The sequence below is a fragment of the Ictalurus punctatus genome, chromosome 8 (genome assembly GCF_001660625.3).
Source record: "Ictalurus punctatus breed USDA103 chromosome 8, Coco_2.0, whole genome shotgun sequence".
NCBI lineage: Eukaryota > Metazoa > Chordata > Actinopteri > Siluriformes > Ictaluridae > Ictalurus > Ictalurus punctatus.
In genome coordinates this window covers 12,435,192-12,455,931 of record NC_030423.2, presented here as the reverse complement: position 1 = coordinate 12,455,931, position 20,740 = coordinate 12,435,192, and the positions used below count along the sequence as shown (strand labels likewise).

The 20,740-nt window shown below is 37.6% G+C and overlaps 2 protein-coding genes across 3 annotated transcripts in view; both read left to right on the top strand.

Moving 5' to 3' along the window:
• inppl1b (inositol polyphosphate phosphatase-like 1b) overlaps window positions 1-14,491 on the top strand; it is a 28,366-nt gene extending 13,875 nt beyond the window's left edge. For both annotated transcript variants that reach the window (XM_017474145.3, XM_017474146.3), the window contains 19 exons: window positions 79-193; window positions 356-456; window positions 868-970; window positions 1,390-1,586; window positions 1,763-1,880; window positions 2,399-2,495; window positions 2,753-2,891; window positions 3,098-3,197; window positions 4,038-4,126; window positions 4,883-4,964; window positions 5,920-6,006; window positions 6,378-6,485; window positions 6,609-6,697; window positions 7,375-7,462; window positions 7,715-7,870; window positions 8,173-8,254; window positions 8,397-9,189; window positions 11,720-11,835; window positions 12,364-14,491. In XM_017474145.3, the coding sequence (XP_017329634.1) occupies window positions 79-193; window positions 356-456; window positions 868-970; window positions 1,390-1,586; window positions 1,763-1,880; window positions 2,399-2,495; window positions 2,753-2,891; window positions 3,098-3,197; window positions 4,038-4,126; window positions 4,883-4,964; window positions 5,920-6,006; window positions 6,378-6,485; window positions 6,609-6,697; window positions 7,375-7,462; window positions 7,715-7,870; window positions 8,173-8,254; window positions 8,397-9,189; window positions 11,720-11,835; window positions 12,364-12,457 (2,754 nt within the window). In that variant the 3' untranslated portion in view covers window positions 12,458-14,491. The remainder of the gene's footprint in view (window positions 1-78; window positions 194-355; window positions 457-867; window positions 971-1,389; window positions 1,587-1,762; window positions 1,881-2,398; window positions 2,496-2,752; window positions 2,892-3,097; window positions 3,198-4,037; window positions 4,127-4,882; window positions 4,965-5,919; window positions 6,007-6,377; window positions 6,486-6,608; window positions 6,698-7,374; window positions 7,463-7,714; window positions 7,871-8,172; window positions 8,255-8,396; window positions 9,190-11,719; window positions 11,836-12,363) is intronic.
• A 1,810-nt stretch (window positions 14,492-16,301) lies between these two features.
• On the top strand, window positions 16,302-20,307 carry p2ry4 (pyrimidinergic receptor P2Y4). Its single transcript, XM_017475022.3, has 2 exons — window positions 16,302-16,435; window positions 17,649-20,307. Exons 1-2 carry the CDS (start codon window positions 16,401-16,403, stop codon window positions 18,736-18,738), a joined length of 1,125 nt encoding a protein of 374 aa, XP_017330511.1. The 5' UTR covers window positions 16,302-16,400; the 3' UTR covers window positions 18,739-20,307.
• Window positions 20,308-20,740: the final 433 nt, after the last annotated feature.

Genomic DNA, 20,740 nt, shown 5'->3' with positions numbered 1-20,740 from the left:
ACTTACAGCATGAAACAATGCCACCTGTCTGCTACACCCATGAGTATATTGTATAAATGTGTGTTTGTACATATTTAGGTGAAGGTGGTCAGGTATGGAAGGCAGATGGTATCAGTGGATGTGGACAATGGTGTGCTGCTCTTTGACAGGAAGACTGGCTCATTTGGCATAGAGACAATCACACATGACAGGAGTAAGTTTGCCTGCATCACTGCAGAACTAATTAACTTTGACATAGTCCAGTCTCAAACCATACTATATTATACCACTATAATATATTACAAACAAAGTATACTATAATACAAAACGATAGTGTAAATCTACCGTTTTATTGTAATGTATGTTTGAATGTCAGTTGTGCAGCTGGTAAAGTTTCAGAGCAGTCCAGCTAAGCTGAGGATGGTAGTGGACAGTCATCACAAGCCTGCAAGAGAGCTACTGTTTGAGAGCTTTAAGGTTAGTCAAAAAAATTGATTACGTTGGGAATAAAAAAACAACAGGGCGTGTACTTATTGGAAAATGGTGACATGAACTTACTGGAAAGTTTTATTCCTCTTATGCCACAGAAATTTGTTTAATTAATTACAGAAAGACATGTGATACTGTTTATTAGTTTATAGTTGCATTAAATATTGTGCCACTAAAGAGTAAGTTAATAAAAAAAGTTAATAAAAGTTAATAAAACAAAAACACAAAACCAGAGCTTGTCATGGTACAGAGAAACCAGCAAGCACGTAGTCCTATAATAGTGCAGAAAATAGAGGAAAGAGAAAACAGACTTAACAATTATATTTTAATATCTAAGTAAACAGAATCACAATGAAACTTTTTGAGCAAAATATTAACATGTGATCGTCCTACCTGCAGAAAAGAGAGGCTTTCTGCCAGCTTCTGCAGCTGATGAAGAAAACATACTCCCAACAGAATGAGCCTGATGCCATCTCGGTGTTTGTGGGCACATGGAACATGGGTAAAGCTGTGAATTTATTGTTTGAAATCATGTTATAAATAATATGATATTGTGCTTACAAATAAAATGTAGCTGTGTGGTTATCATTATGCATTATTATGCATCATGTTGTGTCTATATGGCAATTCTGGTTGGAGTATGTTCATACCAAATTTATCCAAAATGAGAAGATGTTATGAATCCTGTCCTTGACCATAATGCTAACATTGCCTTTTTTTAAAAAAAATTATAAATTGAACAAATTGTTCCAAATTTGTTGTGTGGCAGATATGTAAATGATGTTAAACCTTGTTACTTGTTCATTGTGCTAATTTTGAGATCAAGATAAGATCTTCATTCATGTAAAACAACTGTCAGAAAAATGTAACCACATAAAAGTGACAACTAGTTTTTCTATTATTACTTGACCTTTTTTGTAGGTGGCTCTCACCCTCCCGCTACTCTACAGTCCTGGGCTACATGCTGTGGTTTGGGACTGACTCCTGATGACTCCACTGCTTGCCTGCCTCATGATATCTATGCATTTGGCACTCAGGACAACCCTCAAGGAGAAAAGGAGTGGACTGAACATATCAGAGCTACGCTCAAAAATGCCACCCATATCGACTTCAAACAGGTTAGAGGCAATTGTAAAATCGATATGTTGACATTATTCATACATATGCTAATGCTCTGTTTTTATAATAATAATAATAATAATAATAATAATAATAATAATAATAATAATAATAATAATGTAACTTGATTAACTTATTTTGCTTTGATCCTGTGCTGCATGTAAATGTCCTGTAGGTGGCAATGCAGTCTCTGTGGAACATCAGACTGGCTGTGTTTGTAAAACCAGAGCATGAGGGACGTATCAGCCAAGTAAACACAGCAAGTGTGAAGACAGGACTGGGCAATACACTTGGTACAAAACTTTCATAAAGTCTGGATCTCTCTCTCTCTCTCTCTCTCTCTCTCTCTCTCTCTCTCTCTCTCTCTCTCTCTCTTCATGGCCTACAGCCAAATATCTAAGTCAAAGAAAGAAGCAAATAATTAAACCCAGTTTAATATATGAATACAACCCTCCAGAGAGCCAGAGTAGCTCAGATATCTCCGAGTTACTGTCACAAATGCCAATGATATCCACTTCGAATAGGTTACAAACATGTTAGCACTGTTCATTTAAAAACAATAGCTGACACAACCGTTATGTCATTATTAATCTATGTATATCATGTCACCTGGGTATTTATGTCTGCTCTCAAACAAATAAAAAACATGAGAAAGTAGACTGATAAAACCTAAGTCTCTCTCTCTCTCTCTCTATCTATCTATCTATCTATATATATATATATATATATATATATATATATATATATATATATATATATATATATATATTTATGTATATGCAGTTGTTCATTTTTTTCTGAACGGTTGCAGGAAACAAAGGGGCCGTAGGGATCTCCTTCCTCTTTAATGGGACACCCATGGGCTTTGTGAACTGTCATTTGACCTCTGGCAGTGAGAAAGCACTTCGGTATGCACCCACAGAAACACACTCGATCAACACTATGACCCTGTTTAAACAGTTTTCAGGAGTTTTAACCAGCTTCCTTTACTGCTTATGTAACAATCACAAAGTCTAGTGATGACAGACTTCTGTGCTGCCTGACTGCATCATGTTTTCCATGTGGCAGCACAACCTTCTAGCCCTGCACATTGTATTCTAAATGCACTAACAGAATGTGGATCCATTTGAGATTAGCTTCTGATATTCTCTTCACTCCCTTCCAGGAGGAACCAGAATTTTCAAGACATCCTCAGACTGTTATCGCTGGGGGAGCGGCAACTTTCTGCCTTTGATGTCAGCTTGCGCTTTACTCATCTCTTCTGGTGTGGTGACCTGAACTACCGCCTGGACCTTGATGTTGAGGTCACCTAGGCCTTCTGTGGTCTTCTGTTTTTTCTCCTATTAGATTGTTGATGTCATTTCTGGGCCAAACATTATTTTGGGTTATTTTTATGATTATCTGTTTTGGCTTAACAATTGCAATCTTTAAGTTTCTTCACTATGTTTCTTTACTATGTTTCAGAGATCAATTCCTCTCATGCTTGACTGATGGTTTCTCTCTTCTGCAGGACATTTTAAAGCATGTGTCAAAGCGGGAGTTTGATGAACTGATGTATGCAGACCAGCTGACCAGAGAGCGCCATAAAAGAAAAGCTTTCTTTAACTTTAGTATGGACTTCTTGTATTCAAGACACTGTTTCTGTTTGAGTATCAAGATCTGAATTTACAACAACTTCAGAATGTCTTAGACCCATTTTAGCCAAATATTATGCAAAGGCAATAATACATCCATCATATCAAGCCACATATGACAACCAAAACTCCTCTTAATGCCTCATAACATAATGCACATTGTCCATAATGACCGAGGGTATCATCTTTAACGCAATAGACTTTCCAGACTTACTTTTTACATTCTTTGCTCTTGTAACTACAGTACATTCCTTTTTATATTGGTAATGAATCTTTATCGGTCACATATACATTATAAGACAGTGATATACCCCAGCATGCCAGGAAGCATGCTAGGAAGCTGGGGTCAGACATGATACGGCGCCCCTGGAGCAGACCTTAAAGGCCTTGCTCAAGGGCCCAACAGTGGCAGCTTGGCAGCGCCGGGGCTTGAACCGCCGACCTTCCGATCAGTAACCCAGAGCCTTAACTGCTAAGCTAGTTATTTACAACATACTTTCAGTAAGATGAATAGCTGGAAAGCCTCCATCTTTATTAATGCATTAAAGGTATTAACATCATCATGCAAAATTATCATTTGTGGTGGAAAAGGAGACAAGACAGCAGGTTGGTTTGTTCATGCAATCAGATTTTTAAACCAGATATAATCTAGAAAAAAATGACACATGCAATTATCAGGTGGAAACATCAGCACACTCAAATATACAGTAATGTGTGCATGCTTTGTACTCATGTAGTTTTATCAATAGTGCTGTTGATTGTTTTTGGGATTTGACATGACGACATTATATTTTCTTCCCCTTGCTCATTCTTAAGAGGAAGAAAAGATCACGTTTCCACCCACCTACCGGTATGAGCGGGGCTCCAGAGACTGCTACCTATGGCAGAAATACAAGACCAGTGGGGTAGAGCTCTCTTCACTACAAATACCTTAAGTTTAGTTAGTCTACTCATGTCTACTAATGCAGTTTGAACTACAGTTGCATTTCAGGATATATATTGCAACTAATTGTACAATGTTCAGATCTTGCAGAGCTTGTTTAGATATTGTTAATGTTAATATATATGGATATATACTGTGTTATAACATATATGGTTATATACGGTATGTTAACATATTTTATAGAAACTTTCCAACCCAAATGGAATATTATGAACTTTAGATATGACATAATTTTAAACGGGATAGAATGTTACAGATAGTTCAGCTTACTAACAACTTCTTTTCCCCTGCCACATGTTTTTCTATTTTAACCTTTACTGACTGTGGTCATGTGGTAACTGTCTCCCCCATAAGCCATCTACACAATCTACACTGTAGCCAGACATTAGCCAATGTCCTGTATAATTGTTACATCAATGTCCCTTCACAACCATGAAACACTGGCAAATATTGAAATATTTGACACTATTTTTTATTGTTCTAAGAGAGGCCTATGGTCATGTTAGTTCAGATGTGAGCGCTAAAATTGGGTTGAGTAATGTGTTAAATGATAGGTGCTGTACTCTATTTGATGTTAATTTCATCTGTTGTAACAGATGAATTGTCATAATATAAATGGAATTTAATCTAGTGCAACTTGTTAGAGTCTAATCCATACAAGTATAGATACACACACACACACACATACATAATTAATTCAAGTTCTGTCTGTCTTCAGGTGCGAGTGAATGGGCCTTCATGGTGTGATCGTGTCCTATGGAAATCCTATCCAGAGACTTACAACACCTGTACTTCATATGGTGTGTTAAGATACTCTAGATTCACATAATAATAATAATAATAATAATAATAATAATAATAATAATAATAATAATAGATACACATACTATCACAATTCTAAAGATTCTTGTCAAGTTGTGTTACAATTTTATTGTTATATTTTATTAAGCTTTAGATTTCACAGGCAAATATACAAACCATCATTTCTCTTTTTTGTGGTATTTTCTAAATTATACAATCTGTAAACTTCTGTATAAGAGTAATTCTCCCAAAACAAACTTCAACTTAAATAACTTAAATATTTTAAAGATAAAAGACCAACTCATTTTGTTAATATGGATTGTTAATATTGAAAAAGTATAAGTATGATGTTCACAATACCTTAAACTAACACTGAACATGATTTTTTTTTGCAGTTGCTTGACCTTTTTTTTGTTTGAATGTCTCTGACATCACTAACATCTAGCTGAAGCTGCCAGAATCGAAAAGATATCACAAATAGTGATGTAATGATGTAATGGATGCGTAATGACTTCTGTATACGTGACAGTTTTCACTTAAATGAGAAACAAGGTCAAACACTAAACTGGTTTCAGGAACCTTTTTCAATGATAAGCACAAGGACTAAAAAGGTTTTCTTGAAATATGTCTGCAGACACCATAACACTGGTCTGTGGTCCACCAACAGAGTCATATCCTGTCTGACTTGCAATTTTAAAAGCAAACAAGTCCATATCATTTGGCCACATCAGCAAAATCAGTTAACAATAACAATACAATAAATGACTTGGAGTTTATGGTCTAGACTTCAGCTACAGCTGTATGAAACAAGACATATATAGCATGCAGGAATGGTATTAAATCAGTAATGTTTTGTTAGTGTGTAAACATGTTGAACACACTGCCAGATTCATAAATGTGTCAGTCATGACATTTTTCATTGTGGATTTGTTCAAGTTTAGTCATTTCCTTCAGGTTGTACCGATGACATCTTTACCAGTGATCACTCGCCTGTTTTTGCTACATTTCAAGTCAGTGTGGCTACACAGTTCCCTAAACCAGGTCTGTAAATGATGTGAAATTGCTGCTTTCTCTTTCATCCTGTTGCTTGCAATGGCTCATGATGTTAATAAGAGGTTGCTAAACATTAATTTATCTGACTGGCATACATTTCTTTTTTAAATCAATTCATAATTGATTCAAAATTGATACTAAAAAATGAACACTAGATTTGAGTCCAAAGATCTGTACAAGTTCACCAAAGACACTACAAAAATATATATATATATAAAAAAATCTTTTTTTTTAGACATTGGTCACATTAATCTTTACAGCATATAATGGTTCTGAAAAAGAAACTTTCTTAAAATGCCATGATTGATTTTAATACTCTCTTGTGGATCAAATATATATTTTATTTCCTTTGGAGTTAGACTCATGTTCGGACCGGTCCTGGATTGAACTAGGAACAGTTGAGGCTATAGTGAAGACTGCCAGCAAGGCCAAGTTCTTCATCGAGTTTCACTCCCGATGTCTTGAAGGTGCTTTTTCTTCACCAGTTTCAACAAAAATCTGCTTGTCTTGCTGCCTTCTACTGAATTATTCATGGTTCATAACATACATATAGGAGTTCCATGTTTTCTTTTTGTTCTCTTCCCATATAGAGACACGCCGTTCAGCAGAGAATGACTCACAGAGCTGTGAAGTGCCGGGGTTCCTTAAAATGAGCTGGTCTTCCAAACAGCTTCCCAAGGTTCCAAGATACACCAGAGATCTGTTTAAATACGAATAATTAAAGAACATGTAGTGTCTGAAGAATGATGAAGTACATTGGCTACATAATTCACAGACTTGGAAATATAGAGATATACATATAGTAAATATTGTATACAGTGGGGGAAATAAGTATTGGACGCGTCAACATTTATTTCAGTAAATATATTTCCAATGAGGTCATTCACATGAAATTTTCACCAGACATCAGTGTTAACTCAAGAAATCTGTAAATATAAAGAATTCACAGCATTAAAGTCCATAAATAAAGTTATGTGTAATAAAGTGTAATGACACAAAAATGATTGAACATGCTAACTGAAATGTATTTAATACTTAGTGGAGAAGCCTTTGTTTGTAACGACAGCTTCAAGATGCTTCCTGTATGAAGAAATTAATCGGCCGCAGTATTCAGGTGTGAGAGTTTCCTTTGCTGTATGCTTTGGATCATTGTCCTGCTGGAATTTTCTGGTGAAAATTTCATGTGAATAGCCTCATTGGAAATATATTTACTGAAAGAAATGGTGACGCATCCGATACTTATTTCCCCCTCTGTAGGTATATATCTACGATCAATAGTCCTAAACATATTCTAGGTCTGTATTATTGATGAAGAAAAAAACAGCAATCTACTGAACCAGGATTGTCTCTCTCCAGCTTCAGCCTCTTGTCTCAGATATGGAGCATATTCGGGACCAACACTTGCTGCTCTCTGTGAAGTCATGTGATGGCTTCGAGTCATATGGTATGCTGTAAACTCTTCACAGCAAACTCCCAAGTGTTGAATTAACACCTAGAGTCTTGAATTAACTCTTTCAGTGTTCATGTCCAACTGGACACAAATAAACACTACAGGTGTTAATTCATCACTGTGGCTTTTACTATGTTTGTTTTCTCATTTACAATGACCTTCACTGAAAACAAAGATGTATGATAATGAAAGCATAATTAATGAATGCATGTGATAATGAATGGCATGTTGCACTTGTTATTTCAGGTGAATGCTGTGTGGCTCTGCATTCTATAGTGGCCAATAACTCAGAGTCATTTGAAACATGCCTGACCCACAGGGGTGAAGAGATGGGTTCCATCCGAGGCCAAATCAAGGTCTATATACCACTGAACAAGATCCGGTCACGGGAGAGGAGCTATGGTGAGTCTCACCTCTCCATTCATTTTTTTCAGCTCTGTATAGCTTCCTAATATTTGACCTAGTCATGCTGTGTCCTCTGTGGCTCTTCTGCTTTTGGTTCCTCTGTTGGTCTTGCTCTTTCTTTTTCATCTGTTATGACTTCCTCTTTTGGTTTCCTGATGACAGAACCTGCCCAGATGCATCCTGGGGCCTTATGAAGCTGAGTGGGACTGTGCCATTTTTAGGTTTTCCCCTCAAACAATTATATATATATATTTATAAATCTCTCTGGCATGAAATCTGTGTTTCTTTGCCCACTACAGAATGGATCTGTATTGAGAAAGATGAGAAGGGATTAGTTAGGAACCCCTGGTCTCCCCCACCCATCCGGGCATCCCATAATCCGTGAGTAACATATGCTTTCTTCTTTGCTGTTAATAGGAAGTGAAACTGTTTACCATAAGCATTTTTCTATGAGTTGGATTGGATATTCTGAGAGTTGATAATTCACTCAGATTTCAGTTCATTTTATTTGGATCTCTTCCAGTGTATCATCATCCTCCCAGCCAGTAGCTCCTTGTAGCTACACAAACCCAGCCTACTTCATTTTTGAGGGCATTCCTGTGTTGCGCCAGGTAGAGGAAGACCCCTCACCCAAAGAACCCAATGTAGTGTGGGCCAAGGACTCCGTGATTCAACTTCCTAAAGTAACAGGGGGGCAAAGCCATGAGTGCAGAGCTGCCCGCAGGTCTGACTTCACAGAAATTGAAATCCCTGGCTCCTTGCCACCTTACACACCTCCTTGTGAGCGCCCAACTCATGTTACCCCGCATCCAGTTTCCTCATACCAACTTTTCCCTGGACCAGACGTATCAAATCCTTCCCAAAACCAGAAAAACAAGACCTCAAGTGCTTCATTTCAGTCACAAATTCAAAGGCCTAACATAACTCAGGAATCAATATTACCTACCAAAAAAGTAGGGAATACCAGTATGAACAGTTCAGTCTTCACACAGGATGTGCATGGGACAGTTAAGAAGGACTATTCCAGGTTTCACCAGGAGCGGCCAATACCAGTGCGTAATGGACCAAAGCTATACCCTTACATGTCCACCAGAGTTCCCCTCTCCAAAGCATCAGCTCCCTGGATGGTGGATCAGACACCTGCAGCTTCAGGAGATAACTCACTCACTGCTCTACAGATTGCCAAATCTTTGAGTGAGGTGGACTTCCTGCCAGCATGCAAGAAGTACCCCTCAAACCAAAGGTCTGCTCTACCAAGGCATCATGGGTATGACTATACCTTAAATCCTGAGCCTGTTTATGGTTGGGAAAAAGAGGTGAGTTGGAAGAAACCTTATGTATAATAACCACTTATTAAAAAAATACAGACTATATGTTACAGTTACTTATTGCAAAGTGTTCTAAGAGCATTAAATTGCACTCAGTGGATAGAGAACAAAGTGCAACAACAGGCAGCCAAAATCTAGTGTCAGAGTCAACCTTTGTTGATTTCGATTCGAGACCAAGTCCTTAACCAACCGAGTCCGAGTTCAAAAGGGTCAGAGTTGGACTCACGTCAGAGTCCTTAATGGCCGAGTCCTACTTGAGTCTGGCCGAATCCAAAAAGTAATTCAATTGAAAAAAGATTTGAAATTTCAATTGTAAACGCAACACTGAGCTGTTAAATTTATATTTTAACCTTCACAAACCAATGGCAACATAAATGTAACAAAAAATATCACTATTACGTCTTGCATTGCCATTTAATATTTTTACTTAATGTCATCAGCACCTCAGCTAGTTTCATTTCAAAAAGTGGTTTCAAGAAAAAAAAAAGAATATAGAGGTATATGTAGAACTTTTATTATATAACAAGTGTTTGAAAATACAAATGAACCTGTTTTGTTATTGTATCACACTATATTGTTTCTTCCAGTTCGAGTAGACATTTCAATTATTTGATGCGTCTCCCCCACAGATATATAGGCTGAGAGAGAGAGTACAGAGTAGAGTTACATCAGCATGTCATAACAACAAGCTTCATGCTTTATTACTGCTTTTAATCTGTCTATGAATGACAGCAAACTGATTTCTGAACACAGCTCTGTTCTTGTAACCTTTTTTCATTTTAACTCCTAATATGAAAAAAATCAATATCAGCAGGGTTTATGATATTTACTACATTAAGAAGTACATTTCACATTTTATGTGAAATTCAAGACTGGAAATCACCAATGTTATGCTAATGTTTATGGATCGGCGATACGACTACAATCTTATTTCACGATAACGATACGTTTTCTCAGGTAGGTCTACCAATTCAAGTTGAAATACTATGGAAATTGAATAAAGCAATTAAATGTAAAATAAAATAGACTCCACTGTATGACAAAAATTTACTGAATAATATTACAAATTTATAAATTTACTGAAGTTATTCAGTCAAAGGAGTGAGTGATTTTCTCTTTGTCTTTTGTTGTTTGATGAACATTAATGACAGAGACAGCAGCAGGTTTATTAGACTGCTGTCACTTTAAGACCTAATGCACAGATCCAATATACTGTATTGACACAACTCAGATTTTTCCCCACCTGTTTACTTTCACTTAAGTCATAACCGACTGTGTTTGCATGAATACTCAGCCAGAGTACCTGCATTTTGACATGATGTGTGTGTATTTATTTGACCGTCTGAGCGCCTTAAGCTGCTAAAGAGAACTCAGTTTGGTACTCTCATGATGAGGTGGCTTTCTGTGCGTGCGTTTCAAATGTGTGCATGTAGAAAGGATCCTGGTCAGGCAGGGAGACATTCTTAATTTCTTGTTATCATGATTTTATGTTGTTATTTATGTTGTTATTTAGTGGTTATTTATTTTTACACATGACGCAGACTTGACAGTACTCGGAAAAATTTCCAAGTCCAAAATATCCGAGTCCGTGTAAAGTTCAAGTACAGATTGGAGTACAAAATTACCCGAGTCCGGCTCGAGTCCGAGTCCGGGATCGAGTACCCCAACTCTACCAAAAACACAGATTACTATGGCAGTAAAGGAGTAAATAAGATGAATATAGTAAATATGAGATAAACAAAGGTAACCGGATAAAATAAACATGAAACAGGCTCTCACAGGGGTGGGCAATATAACAAAGATATTTGGGGGTTTCTTTTGTGTACTCCGGTTTCCTTCCCCAGTCCAAAGTCATACGTTGTAGGCTGATTGGCATTTCCAAATTGTCCGTAGTGTGTGAACGTGTGTGCGATTGTGCTCTACAGTGGGTTGGCACACCATCCAGGGTGTCCCCTACCTTGGGCCCCGAGCTCCCTGGATTACGCCCAGGCTGTATAGGATAAGTGATGGATAGATTATTATTAATACTTTTTACTAAGTCAAAAATGTCACATTTTTATTTGTCACATTCAACATTTACCCAATACAAACTCCATTAAATGCACCAGGTGGCATCACAATTGAGGGAGATGTTGCGCTTAATGGAAAAGAAATCTTTATGTAATCTCTGTGCTGAATATGAGAGCAAGTGATGGCACACCTTACTGTGGCACATTTTAATATTAAACTATTAAACACCCAGACTAATGAGGTTGTAATTGAAATCAGCTGGTTTATATAGAATGTTGGATACAATACATTGATATGCATTGTGCTTAGATTCATATTCACAGCTTGCTACACAAACCACAGCATGGTGAAAGAGTTGGCACGCTTAGGGCACTCTAACAAAAAGAAAAGAGTAGGGTTTTTGGGGCCCAAAATTCCTACCAGCGTCTCTGGTGTGGTGTACCTAAGTTATACCATAGTCTGTATTGGTGTGGACAGGTGATAATGTGGTGTGTTTTGCTGTGTTTAGGTGTCGGTCCTGCATGGAGCTCCAGAGACAGTACGGGAGCTGCTCAGTAGTCTGGGGCTGCAGCGCTATACATTGGGACTCAGTCTCAATGGCTGGAATGACCTGGATTACTTCAGGTGAGATGGCATGTGATGTATCTATGTCCCGACCTGGCAAAATGACAAAAAATATTTATTTAATGAATAACTTCCTTAAGAAATATAGTAATAAACATAATTTTTTAAAAATCTGTTTATTTTGTTTTATTCATGCCTGTATTTATGTATTTCTGTGTATATGTATTCCTCAATTTCTTTCTTTCTTTCTTACTTATTTATTTATTCATTTATCTCAGCTGTGATAACGATGGACCATAAATAATATAAGTCACAGTCACACCATTGGTTGACCAGTTGTTTTATACATTTAAACAAGTTAGACAAATTAAATAAAATGAATATTAACATGAATTATTGAATTCCCCCCAATTTTGCCAGGTCTAGGGCATCATATAGTGAATGTCTTTGCTGGTCTGTATACATGTAGGAGCCTGTTTTCTGGATATGGTTTAATTGTTCATTCTGGATTTAAAAAAAATCTATTTAGGGTTAAGCATAATTTGATACCAGTTGTGCTGAGGTGTGTGCTCTTTCTCCTATCTACAGTGGAATTACTGAAGAGGATCTGCGGGCGTCTGGCGTAACAAACCCATCTCATCGTAGGAGAATCCTGGAGAATTTGCCCAAGATTTGGGACTGAATACTTGGACATGGATAACTGTGTGTTTTACAAAACAAAGCAAAAAAAAAAAAAAAAAAAAACAAGGAATGCGTGCAACCCTTAACTTGTGTCTTTGCCTTAAACTCCATTTAGTAATGATGTACATTTGCTGTTTGTATAAGAGTTCACTGACGTTTCAGCCACCACCCAAGTCTTACATTGCGTACTCTGCCATTCCAGCTCTCTTATTTACCTTGTGTAAAGCAGTTACATAAATTATATCTGTTTGCAGAGAGACCTCATCAAGAGGAGTTGATCATTTGATCACGATTCAGTGTTTGTGTCAATAAAAGAGTGTGAATGTGGTCCAACCTGTGACCCTGGTACTGCTAACCTTAACACGGCAGCTAGATAGACTGTAATTGCTAATTAAACACAGTTATACCCTGTGAAAATAAGCTTGCACCCAAGCTATTAAAATATTATTGCACTCCCTGTAAGTAAGCATTGTACATTCCAAAAAGTAAAGGGTGTATCTGAAATTTGACGTGTCAGAAGATTTTCAACCCAGATTGTAATGCGTCACCCTGTTTGCTTTGACTTCATATAAAACTATAAAACTATGCAGACATGCAAACTGCATTGTTCTCATTTTTTATGACATGGTATTTTTTTCTGGATCATAAGGAATGATGGTTCTCCTCCCTGATCTGTCAAAACCTCCCAACCCCACTTGTCCAGCTTGTTTACTCGTTTCAATTAAGTAGTATTTTATAATATTAAGTAATATGTGATTTTTATCATCCGCCTACACATTTTAAGACAATGTTTAAATTTGCTAAACTAGTGATTTATCTACTCGGGGAACTTAACCGCTTAAGCTACCTAAACATTTTATTACTCTTCTTCACAAATAAGACCTGGCAAATCTTCTTTGTTTCCTTTCTTCTTAATTTTTAAACTTACATTTATTTTTCAATTACACTGTCCACAATGTTACACAATGTAGGGCTTAGCAAAAATACAAAATCTAAACTCATTTTGCACTCTCTGAGGTCTGTATTGTGGGTGGGGGGTGGGGTACGGAGACAGCAGGAAAAGGAGAGCAGCAGGGAGGGTAATCACTTTTACACACTATTACATGTTCCACCATTTCCTTATGTGCTGTTTTTGTTATTCAGATGCTCGTAAACAGTGCTGTTTTTTGTAATAATGCTTCTCTTTCTCCTTCTCCTTCAAAATACCCTTTGCTATCACACTATTAAATATGACTCAATTTGTGGCTTGAACCGCAGAACAGAACAACTTCTCATTCTACGTTCTGGCTCTTATGAAAGCATGTAGTTGGGCTGCATGTGATTTTGCAGCTCTAGTAGCTCTCTCTGAGGGCCAGTCTGATCTAAAATGCTAGTCCTCTTGACTAAAGTGAACACTGTTTTAGCACTGAATAGACACTATTCCCCATAGATAGAGTGGACCATCTAGGCCTGATGAGATAAGTGAGTATTTGTCCTTCTCACTTTCCCACTCAGCTCCCTGGCATTCACAGCACTGATACACAGTTTCACCTTCCCGTCAGCTATGAGGCAAGGAAGACTCAGTTCCTTAAAGACAGAAGTAATCCCCACAGCCTCATGGACTGAGTCATTCTTGGTTATATAAAAACAAACTCTTAAAGTAACAATATACAGTAGATCCTTTAAAACAAATAAATGATAGCATACTGCAGAACCACAACATGAAAAGGGATCAAATTAAAAAAGAAATTCAATAACAAGTAGCGTTGTGGTGGTGTGAATAGGTTTTAAATTGTATTACTGTCTAAAGGGTTACACAAATTGATGTATAAAGAATTCATTTGTAAACCTTCTGACTGGTGGCTAGGTTTTGCATTGTTCCTTTCACTTTCTTTTGTCTACATTTCGTCAATTTCTTAAGACTGGATGTTCTTGCAACATTTCTTCGATGTGCTTTCCCCTTACTGTAATGCTTTTCATATTATATACAGTACATGTAGGCCTAAGTATTTAAAAAAGAATTAACAGCTAAACACTGTGATTAAATTTGCATCAAGAGATTTTTAGCTGTCTGTCAAAATACAAATTTGGCTTCACTTGGTCTTTTCAGTCTGGTTTATTTTTCTATTAGATTTCTTCACTTCCTTGTTACATGAAAATCCTAACAATCTATTGCAGAAAAAAGGTTCTATGCTTATTATCTAGTGTATTTTTAATGTAAAGGCTGAAAACTGAATTGATGATTTTGTCCAAATATTTAAAGCAAATCTGTGCAGTACTTTGTTGGCAGAAGGAGACAACATGAAATTTTACTTCCTCCGATAGTGTCTATGATTCTTGCTGTAGAACTACTTTCGAGATACTGTATAGATAAAGATATCTCATTATAACTTTTTGTCCTTATGACTGCCAGGATTATCTTCCAAAGTTTGCTCATCCATGTTTATGATTGTCCTGTCAAAGTAAATATTAACCCTTTCCTGCATACCTAAGCACTTATGGCTATTTAAATTATTGTTGATGGATCTTGAAACCTTGTGTGAGCTTGTTATGGCTTATTGTTGGATGTGTTGTGCTCATCATAGGATTCAATTATAATGTTTTTAGTCCTTGGTCTTTGGGGCTCTTGTATCATCCAAGCAAACTGGAAAGAAAAAAAAAGGGAAGTGGGGATTCTCTTCTCAGGAAATAGTTTGAAAATGCTTTCAGGATTTGAACACCTACAATGTATCTGTCAAATTGTTATTCACAGTCTTTCACAGACACAGTCTTTTGTTTTATGGGAACATTAACACACTTTTTTTTTATTGAACCTTTCATCTAGGGCAGGATTATTGAGTGCCTCACCCATCATGTTTATTTCTTTATGATTGTTATACCTGTTGCGAGTCAGGTGATTCTGGGACATTATAACCGAGTAACTACGACACAATTAGGAGAACCAAATCAGTTATTTTAGTCAAACAAATGAACATTTGACAGGTGAGACTGTTTGGCAGTCCCAAGTGTAACTAAAGTTCCTTTTTTTGTATCTTTAATGTTTTATTTATTTATTTATTTATTTATTTATTTATTTTACTAATCTAAGTTTAGCCTTATCATTTGATAAATGTTACTTGGTAATCAACGTGGCTTTTGCAAGACATTGCGAGAGTCATTTTACACTAATACTTACAACTTAGGGAATACTATATGGCGAAACGTTTGTGGAGACCTGACCAGCACACCCATACAGTGTGTCAGCCTTGACAAAAATGCTTTCTACAAATGTGGAAGCACACGATTGGATATCTTGTATTGCTGTAGCATTACAATTTCCCTTCACTGGAACTAAGAGGCCCAAACCAGTTCCTGCATGACAATACCACTGTGCACAAAACAACATCAGTGATGGTCAATCATGGTTTGTCGAGGCTGGAGTAGAAGAACTCGAGTGGCCAGCACAGAGCTAACCTCAACCCCACTGAACATGTTTGGGATGAACTGGAACACTGAATATGTGCCAAGCCTCACCACCTAACATCATCGCCTGACCTCACTAATGCTCTTGTGGCTGAATGAGCACAAATCCCCACAGCCATGCTCCAAACTCTACTGAAAGCCTTCCCAGAATAGTGGAATAAATCTGGAATGGGATGTTCAAAAAACACATGGTTGTGATGCTCCACAAACATTTAAACATATAGTGTAGGCTATGTTAGTGATAGTCACTTTTCTTAAGTGTTGGATGAAATGTAATAAAATTGAAATTGGACTGTAATATGTGCGTTCAGAAAAGTAGAAGAAGCCAGGAAAAACATTTCTGTTTTGAGGTGTTTTAGTCAAGACACTCTTAACGCGCCTTTCTCATTGACTTTTCTGTGGGCGGGTTCACGAAATACACACACTCACTCACTCACTCACACACACACATACACACATACACGCGCGCCGATACGGTCAGTTTCACTTCACACACACCCTGAATGGACACATTCACCACTCATGCGGACTATAAAAGGTTTGGAGAATTTTACTCATGTTTATCTGTGTTTAGCATAGAATCTCAGAGGATAACTCTCAGTATTTTCCAGAACAAGTAGGCGTGAATGAAGAATGTAACGTTTGTCTACCTACCATTAAACCTCATGTAGTTCAGTTAGCTGCCGCGAATGCTAAACATAGCAGTTGTCTTTACTATTACAGTGTTTAAGCCTAAATGCTAAGCTTTTAAATGAGTAAAACCAATTTTTTGACGATGGGAAAGTTTGTGCTTTAACTCGCTGTAAAAAAAGAAGAAGAAATTTCAGAAAACATACAGACATGTCCAATTACACAGTAGAATAAATATAATTTCCTTGCTGAAAAACAAAACAAATAAACAGACAAGCAAAAAACAAACAAACAAAAAAAAACCCCAACAACTATAGAAATCCTTGATTAATTTGTAACGGTTTTAATGGTCATAATGGGAATTGTACTGGTTTTAAATGGAAACTGTAATGGTCTCTGTGGGTCTCTATTGGTAATTTGTTGCCTTCTATTAGTGGCGTGTTGTGTCTAGTGGATACCATTAAAGCCCAATAATGTTAATGGTAATGGTTTTAATAATATTTTGTAATGGTATTTGTAGTGGAAACCTCTAGAATCTCTGGGATGGTTTCTATAGATTTTCTTTTCTCCAGCAGAGTTATTCCTCACAGATCCGTTATTTAATAATTAATATACAAATTGAAACTTGTTTATTATTCGAAAAAGTGTCTAGTGAGTACAGCCTGTGTAGTGCCAGAAGATGCTCCTTCACACTGTTGCACAGTCTGTGGTAAATGATCACTCAGTAATTGTACGCTAGCAAAGATGTGATCTAGTAAATGTGAAAGTGCGTGTTCGAGGTGAAAGTGTTAGATCTTATGATCGTATTTTGCTTTAAAATAAACATAAAATGCACAAATATAAAAGAATCTAAAATCTCACGCAGTGGCTCTTGATACACTAACATCTCAGAATCTGAGGCGAACTTCCTGAAATGTGAATTATACACTAAGAATCAATCAAATCTGAGAAAAGGGATTTGATATGAGATGTGTAGGGGTTACATGGTCATCGAAAGGCTTACTCACGTTACCTGGTCTATTCTCCATATCAGTACAACTGATCCCATACTTTTTGGATTGAAATCAATATATCGATAATTCTATTTGCTCTTTAATTATTACATGTCTTTTTCTTTGCAGCTACAAGATGAACACACCACTTCCCTTCCTAATAAACATTTCCAGTCCTTTCTCGGTATCACCGGATAATGAGGATGCCAATAAAAGCTGCCGCTTCGACGAAGAGTTCAAATACATCCTGCTGCCTTTATCATACACAATAGTGTGTGTGCTGGGCTTGGTGCTCAACTCCGTGGCCCTGTGGATGTTCCTGACTAAGATGCGTCCCTGGAACGCTAGCACAGTGTACATGTTCCATTTGGCACTGTCAGACATGCTGTATGTTCTGTCGCTTCCCACACTTATCTACTACTACGCCAATCGCAACCACTGGCCCTTTGGTGTAGTCCTGTGCAAAGCAGTGCGCTTCCTGTTCTACGCCAACCTATACTGCAGCATTCTTTTCCTCACATGTATCAGTGTGCACCGCTACATGGGCATCTGCCACCCAATCCGCTCGCTCACACTGGCCAAGCCGCGCTATGCGCAGCTGGTATGTGGTCTGGTGTGGGCAGCCGTGACAACGTGCTTGATTCCCAACCTAATCTTTGTCACCACAACACAGCGGGATAATGACACATTGTGTCACGACACAAGCAGTCCTTCTGATTTTGAAAATTATGTCACCTACAGCTCGGTCGTCATGACACTGCTCTTCGGCGTGCCCTTTATTATCATCATGGTATGTTATTGCCTAATGGCACGGGCTCTCTGTCGCCCCAGACAGATTTCTTCCAGTCAGAGGAGCAAGTCGAGGATGAAGTCTATTAAACTCATCACCATAGTGCTGGTTGTGTTTGCTGTTAGCTTTGTCCCTTTCCACATCACACGCACCATCTACTATACTTACCGTGTCCTGGAGGCAGACTGCTGGATCCTCAACCTTGTCAACATCACATACAAAGTCACACGGCCACTGGCCAGCTCCAACAGCTGCCTGGACCCGATCCTCTACTTCCTGGCAGGGGATCACTACCGTTCGAAACTTATACGAGCATTCGCTAAGAAGCGAGCGACTGACAATTTGCAGTCCCCACCAGTCAAAAATAATGAACTTGCTTTAGTTTACAAAAGCCCTGCTGTGCAAGCAAGTAGTGATTGTCCAAAGTAGAGCTGTGTGTGTGTATGTGTGCGTGCGCGTGTGTGTCATCTCAAATCAATGTAATTTCATCTCAAAGCAATGTAATTCCTCAGAGTTACTTTCTGGATTACAGCTAGTGTGAAGGATGGTTGTGTTTCTGTCTGCATTATGTCACTGGTATAGCACAGCCTATATGTAGGCAGAGGAGCAGTTCTTACTGGCCGTTGCTGTGAAACTCCACATGTTCACCCTCTTCTGAATACAAACACATCAGTGCAGCACGCAGGATGTAAGCGTTAACATAATGTTGCCGTTTAAAGTATACAGTTTTGGAATACACTCCAAATCGAATGACCTTCCAGGCTCATAAAGGTTGTTTTTCAAGTGCAGCTTTAGTCTTTCAGGTTCTCGGTCATCATACTAGTTTTCTGTTCTGCTTAATTTGCTGCCTGGTTGTCATTGTTCTTAAAGCTATAGTTAGAAAGTAATACAGCACTGAAATATAATACCAGATTTAAGTGTACAAGGTGAACTGTAGTCTCCTGGTATCACCTCAGAGGACTGCAGACACATACAATGCTCCAGAGTAGACTATTGCTTTTTAATGGACATAAAGGGTTTGAGCTCTGGCAACTCTGTCACGCAGCTGTTTTTGTCCTTCAGTGAGCAGTTTGTGTGTGTGTGTGTGTGTGTGTGAGAGAGAGAGAGAGAGAGAGAGAGAGACCAAATGTCCTTGTAATTATTGTGATATGTGAAATTTAAAGACTGTGAGAACACTTGCTTTGTCCTCACACTTTTTTTTAAAATGAGGTCAAGGGTAAGACTAGGTGTAGACAGGGGCTTTTCCTAACCTTTGGGGCTCTAAGCGACATCCAACTTGGGCCACCTGGTGGCTCAGAGGAAATAAGTGACTGCTTATACCACGTATACAGCTAGAAATGATCCAGGATATAGGCAGTGAATGTCCACTGCAGTACCTCACAGAGACAAAAACGTGTACAGTGTGTGTGTGTGTGTGTGTGTGTGTGTGTGTGTGCATACTCAGTAATAATGGTGCCAAAATGTATTGTCATATTTTAATACAGACACACACACACACACACACGCACGCAATTATAACTTTCCTTGTCATTGCTGTGGTAGAATCAAAGTGGTAGAATCAAATCTTCTGTATCTTTAGTTTATATTTTTCTGGAAATGTGAATATAGTATATCTTTGGTTAAAAATCATTTATAGTGCATAACTGGACTTTACAAACCACTGATGTAACTTTAAAGCTTTATTCTAAAAGCGAATGAAAGTTACACCACATGCACCTTCCCATGGGTAAAGTATAAAAGGTATAAAAATGTGTTTCCTTGATGGTGTGTATATGTGTGTTTATTAAAAAATACTGTTAAAATATACTGTGTATTAAAATATACTGTTATGTATACTGTCATGATTATGCACCGTATATAATGTGGCCAGTCTTTTATTTTATAACTGTCATGGAAAGCACCTTAAATAATGTGAAGTCTGGTTCCAGTAGATGTCATTTATTGTGTGATTCCCATTTGATATTAAAGATTGAAATAAAGCCTCTTATTACCTCAAGAACAGTTATTTTCACTTAATGCACATTAAAAGCACATTTTCATTTTGGCGTGTATCTTTTCTGAGACAACATTAGTGTGGGAGGTACAGGGTGTTGTGCGAGGTGATTTCTAGAAAGATGATCTGATGAAATATTACCCCCTATTTACGACATATTCATAAGGCAGAAAAACAAGCTATTATTATTCTTACTTCCATAACGCCCTATGAAAAAAACCCAGCTCAGTTTATTCACCGTTAATACTTTAGTTAAGAGTGTGCAAAACGTCATCAGGAATACTGTTAAGAATTTAAAATATAAATAGTTTTAATTTGTTTTAACACATTTATAGGTTACTACTTAATTTCACATATTATTTAATAATGGGGGCAGTGGTGGTGGGACAGTGGTGGCTTGGCGATTAAAACTGGGTTACTGATCGGAAGGTCGGGAGT

Bases quoted from the DNA above. Each gene is read 5' to 3' on its own strand.
- p2ry4 (XM_017475022.3), top strand. From the start codon at position 16,401: ATGGACACATTCACCACTCATGCGGACTATAAAAG. The intron at 16,436-17,648 runs GTTTGGAGAATT...TTTTCTTTGCAG, and splicing joins ACTCATGCGGACTATAAAAG to CTACAAGATGAACACACCAC.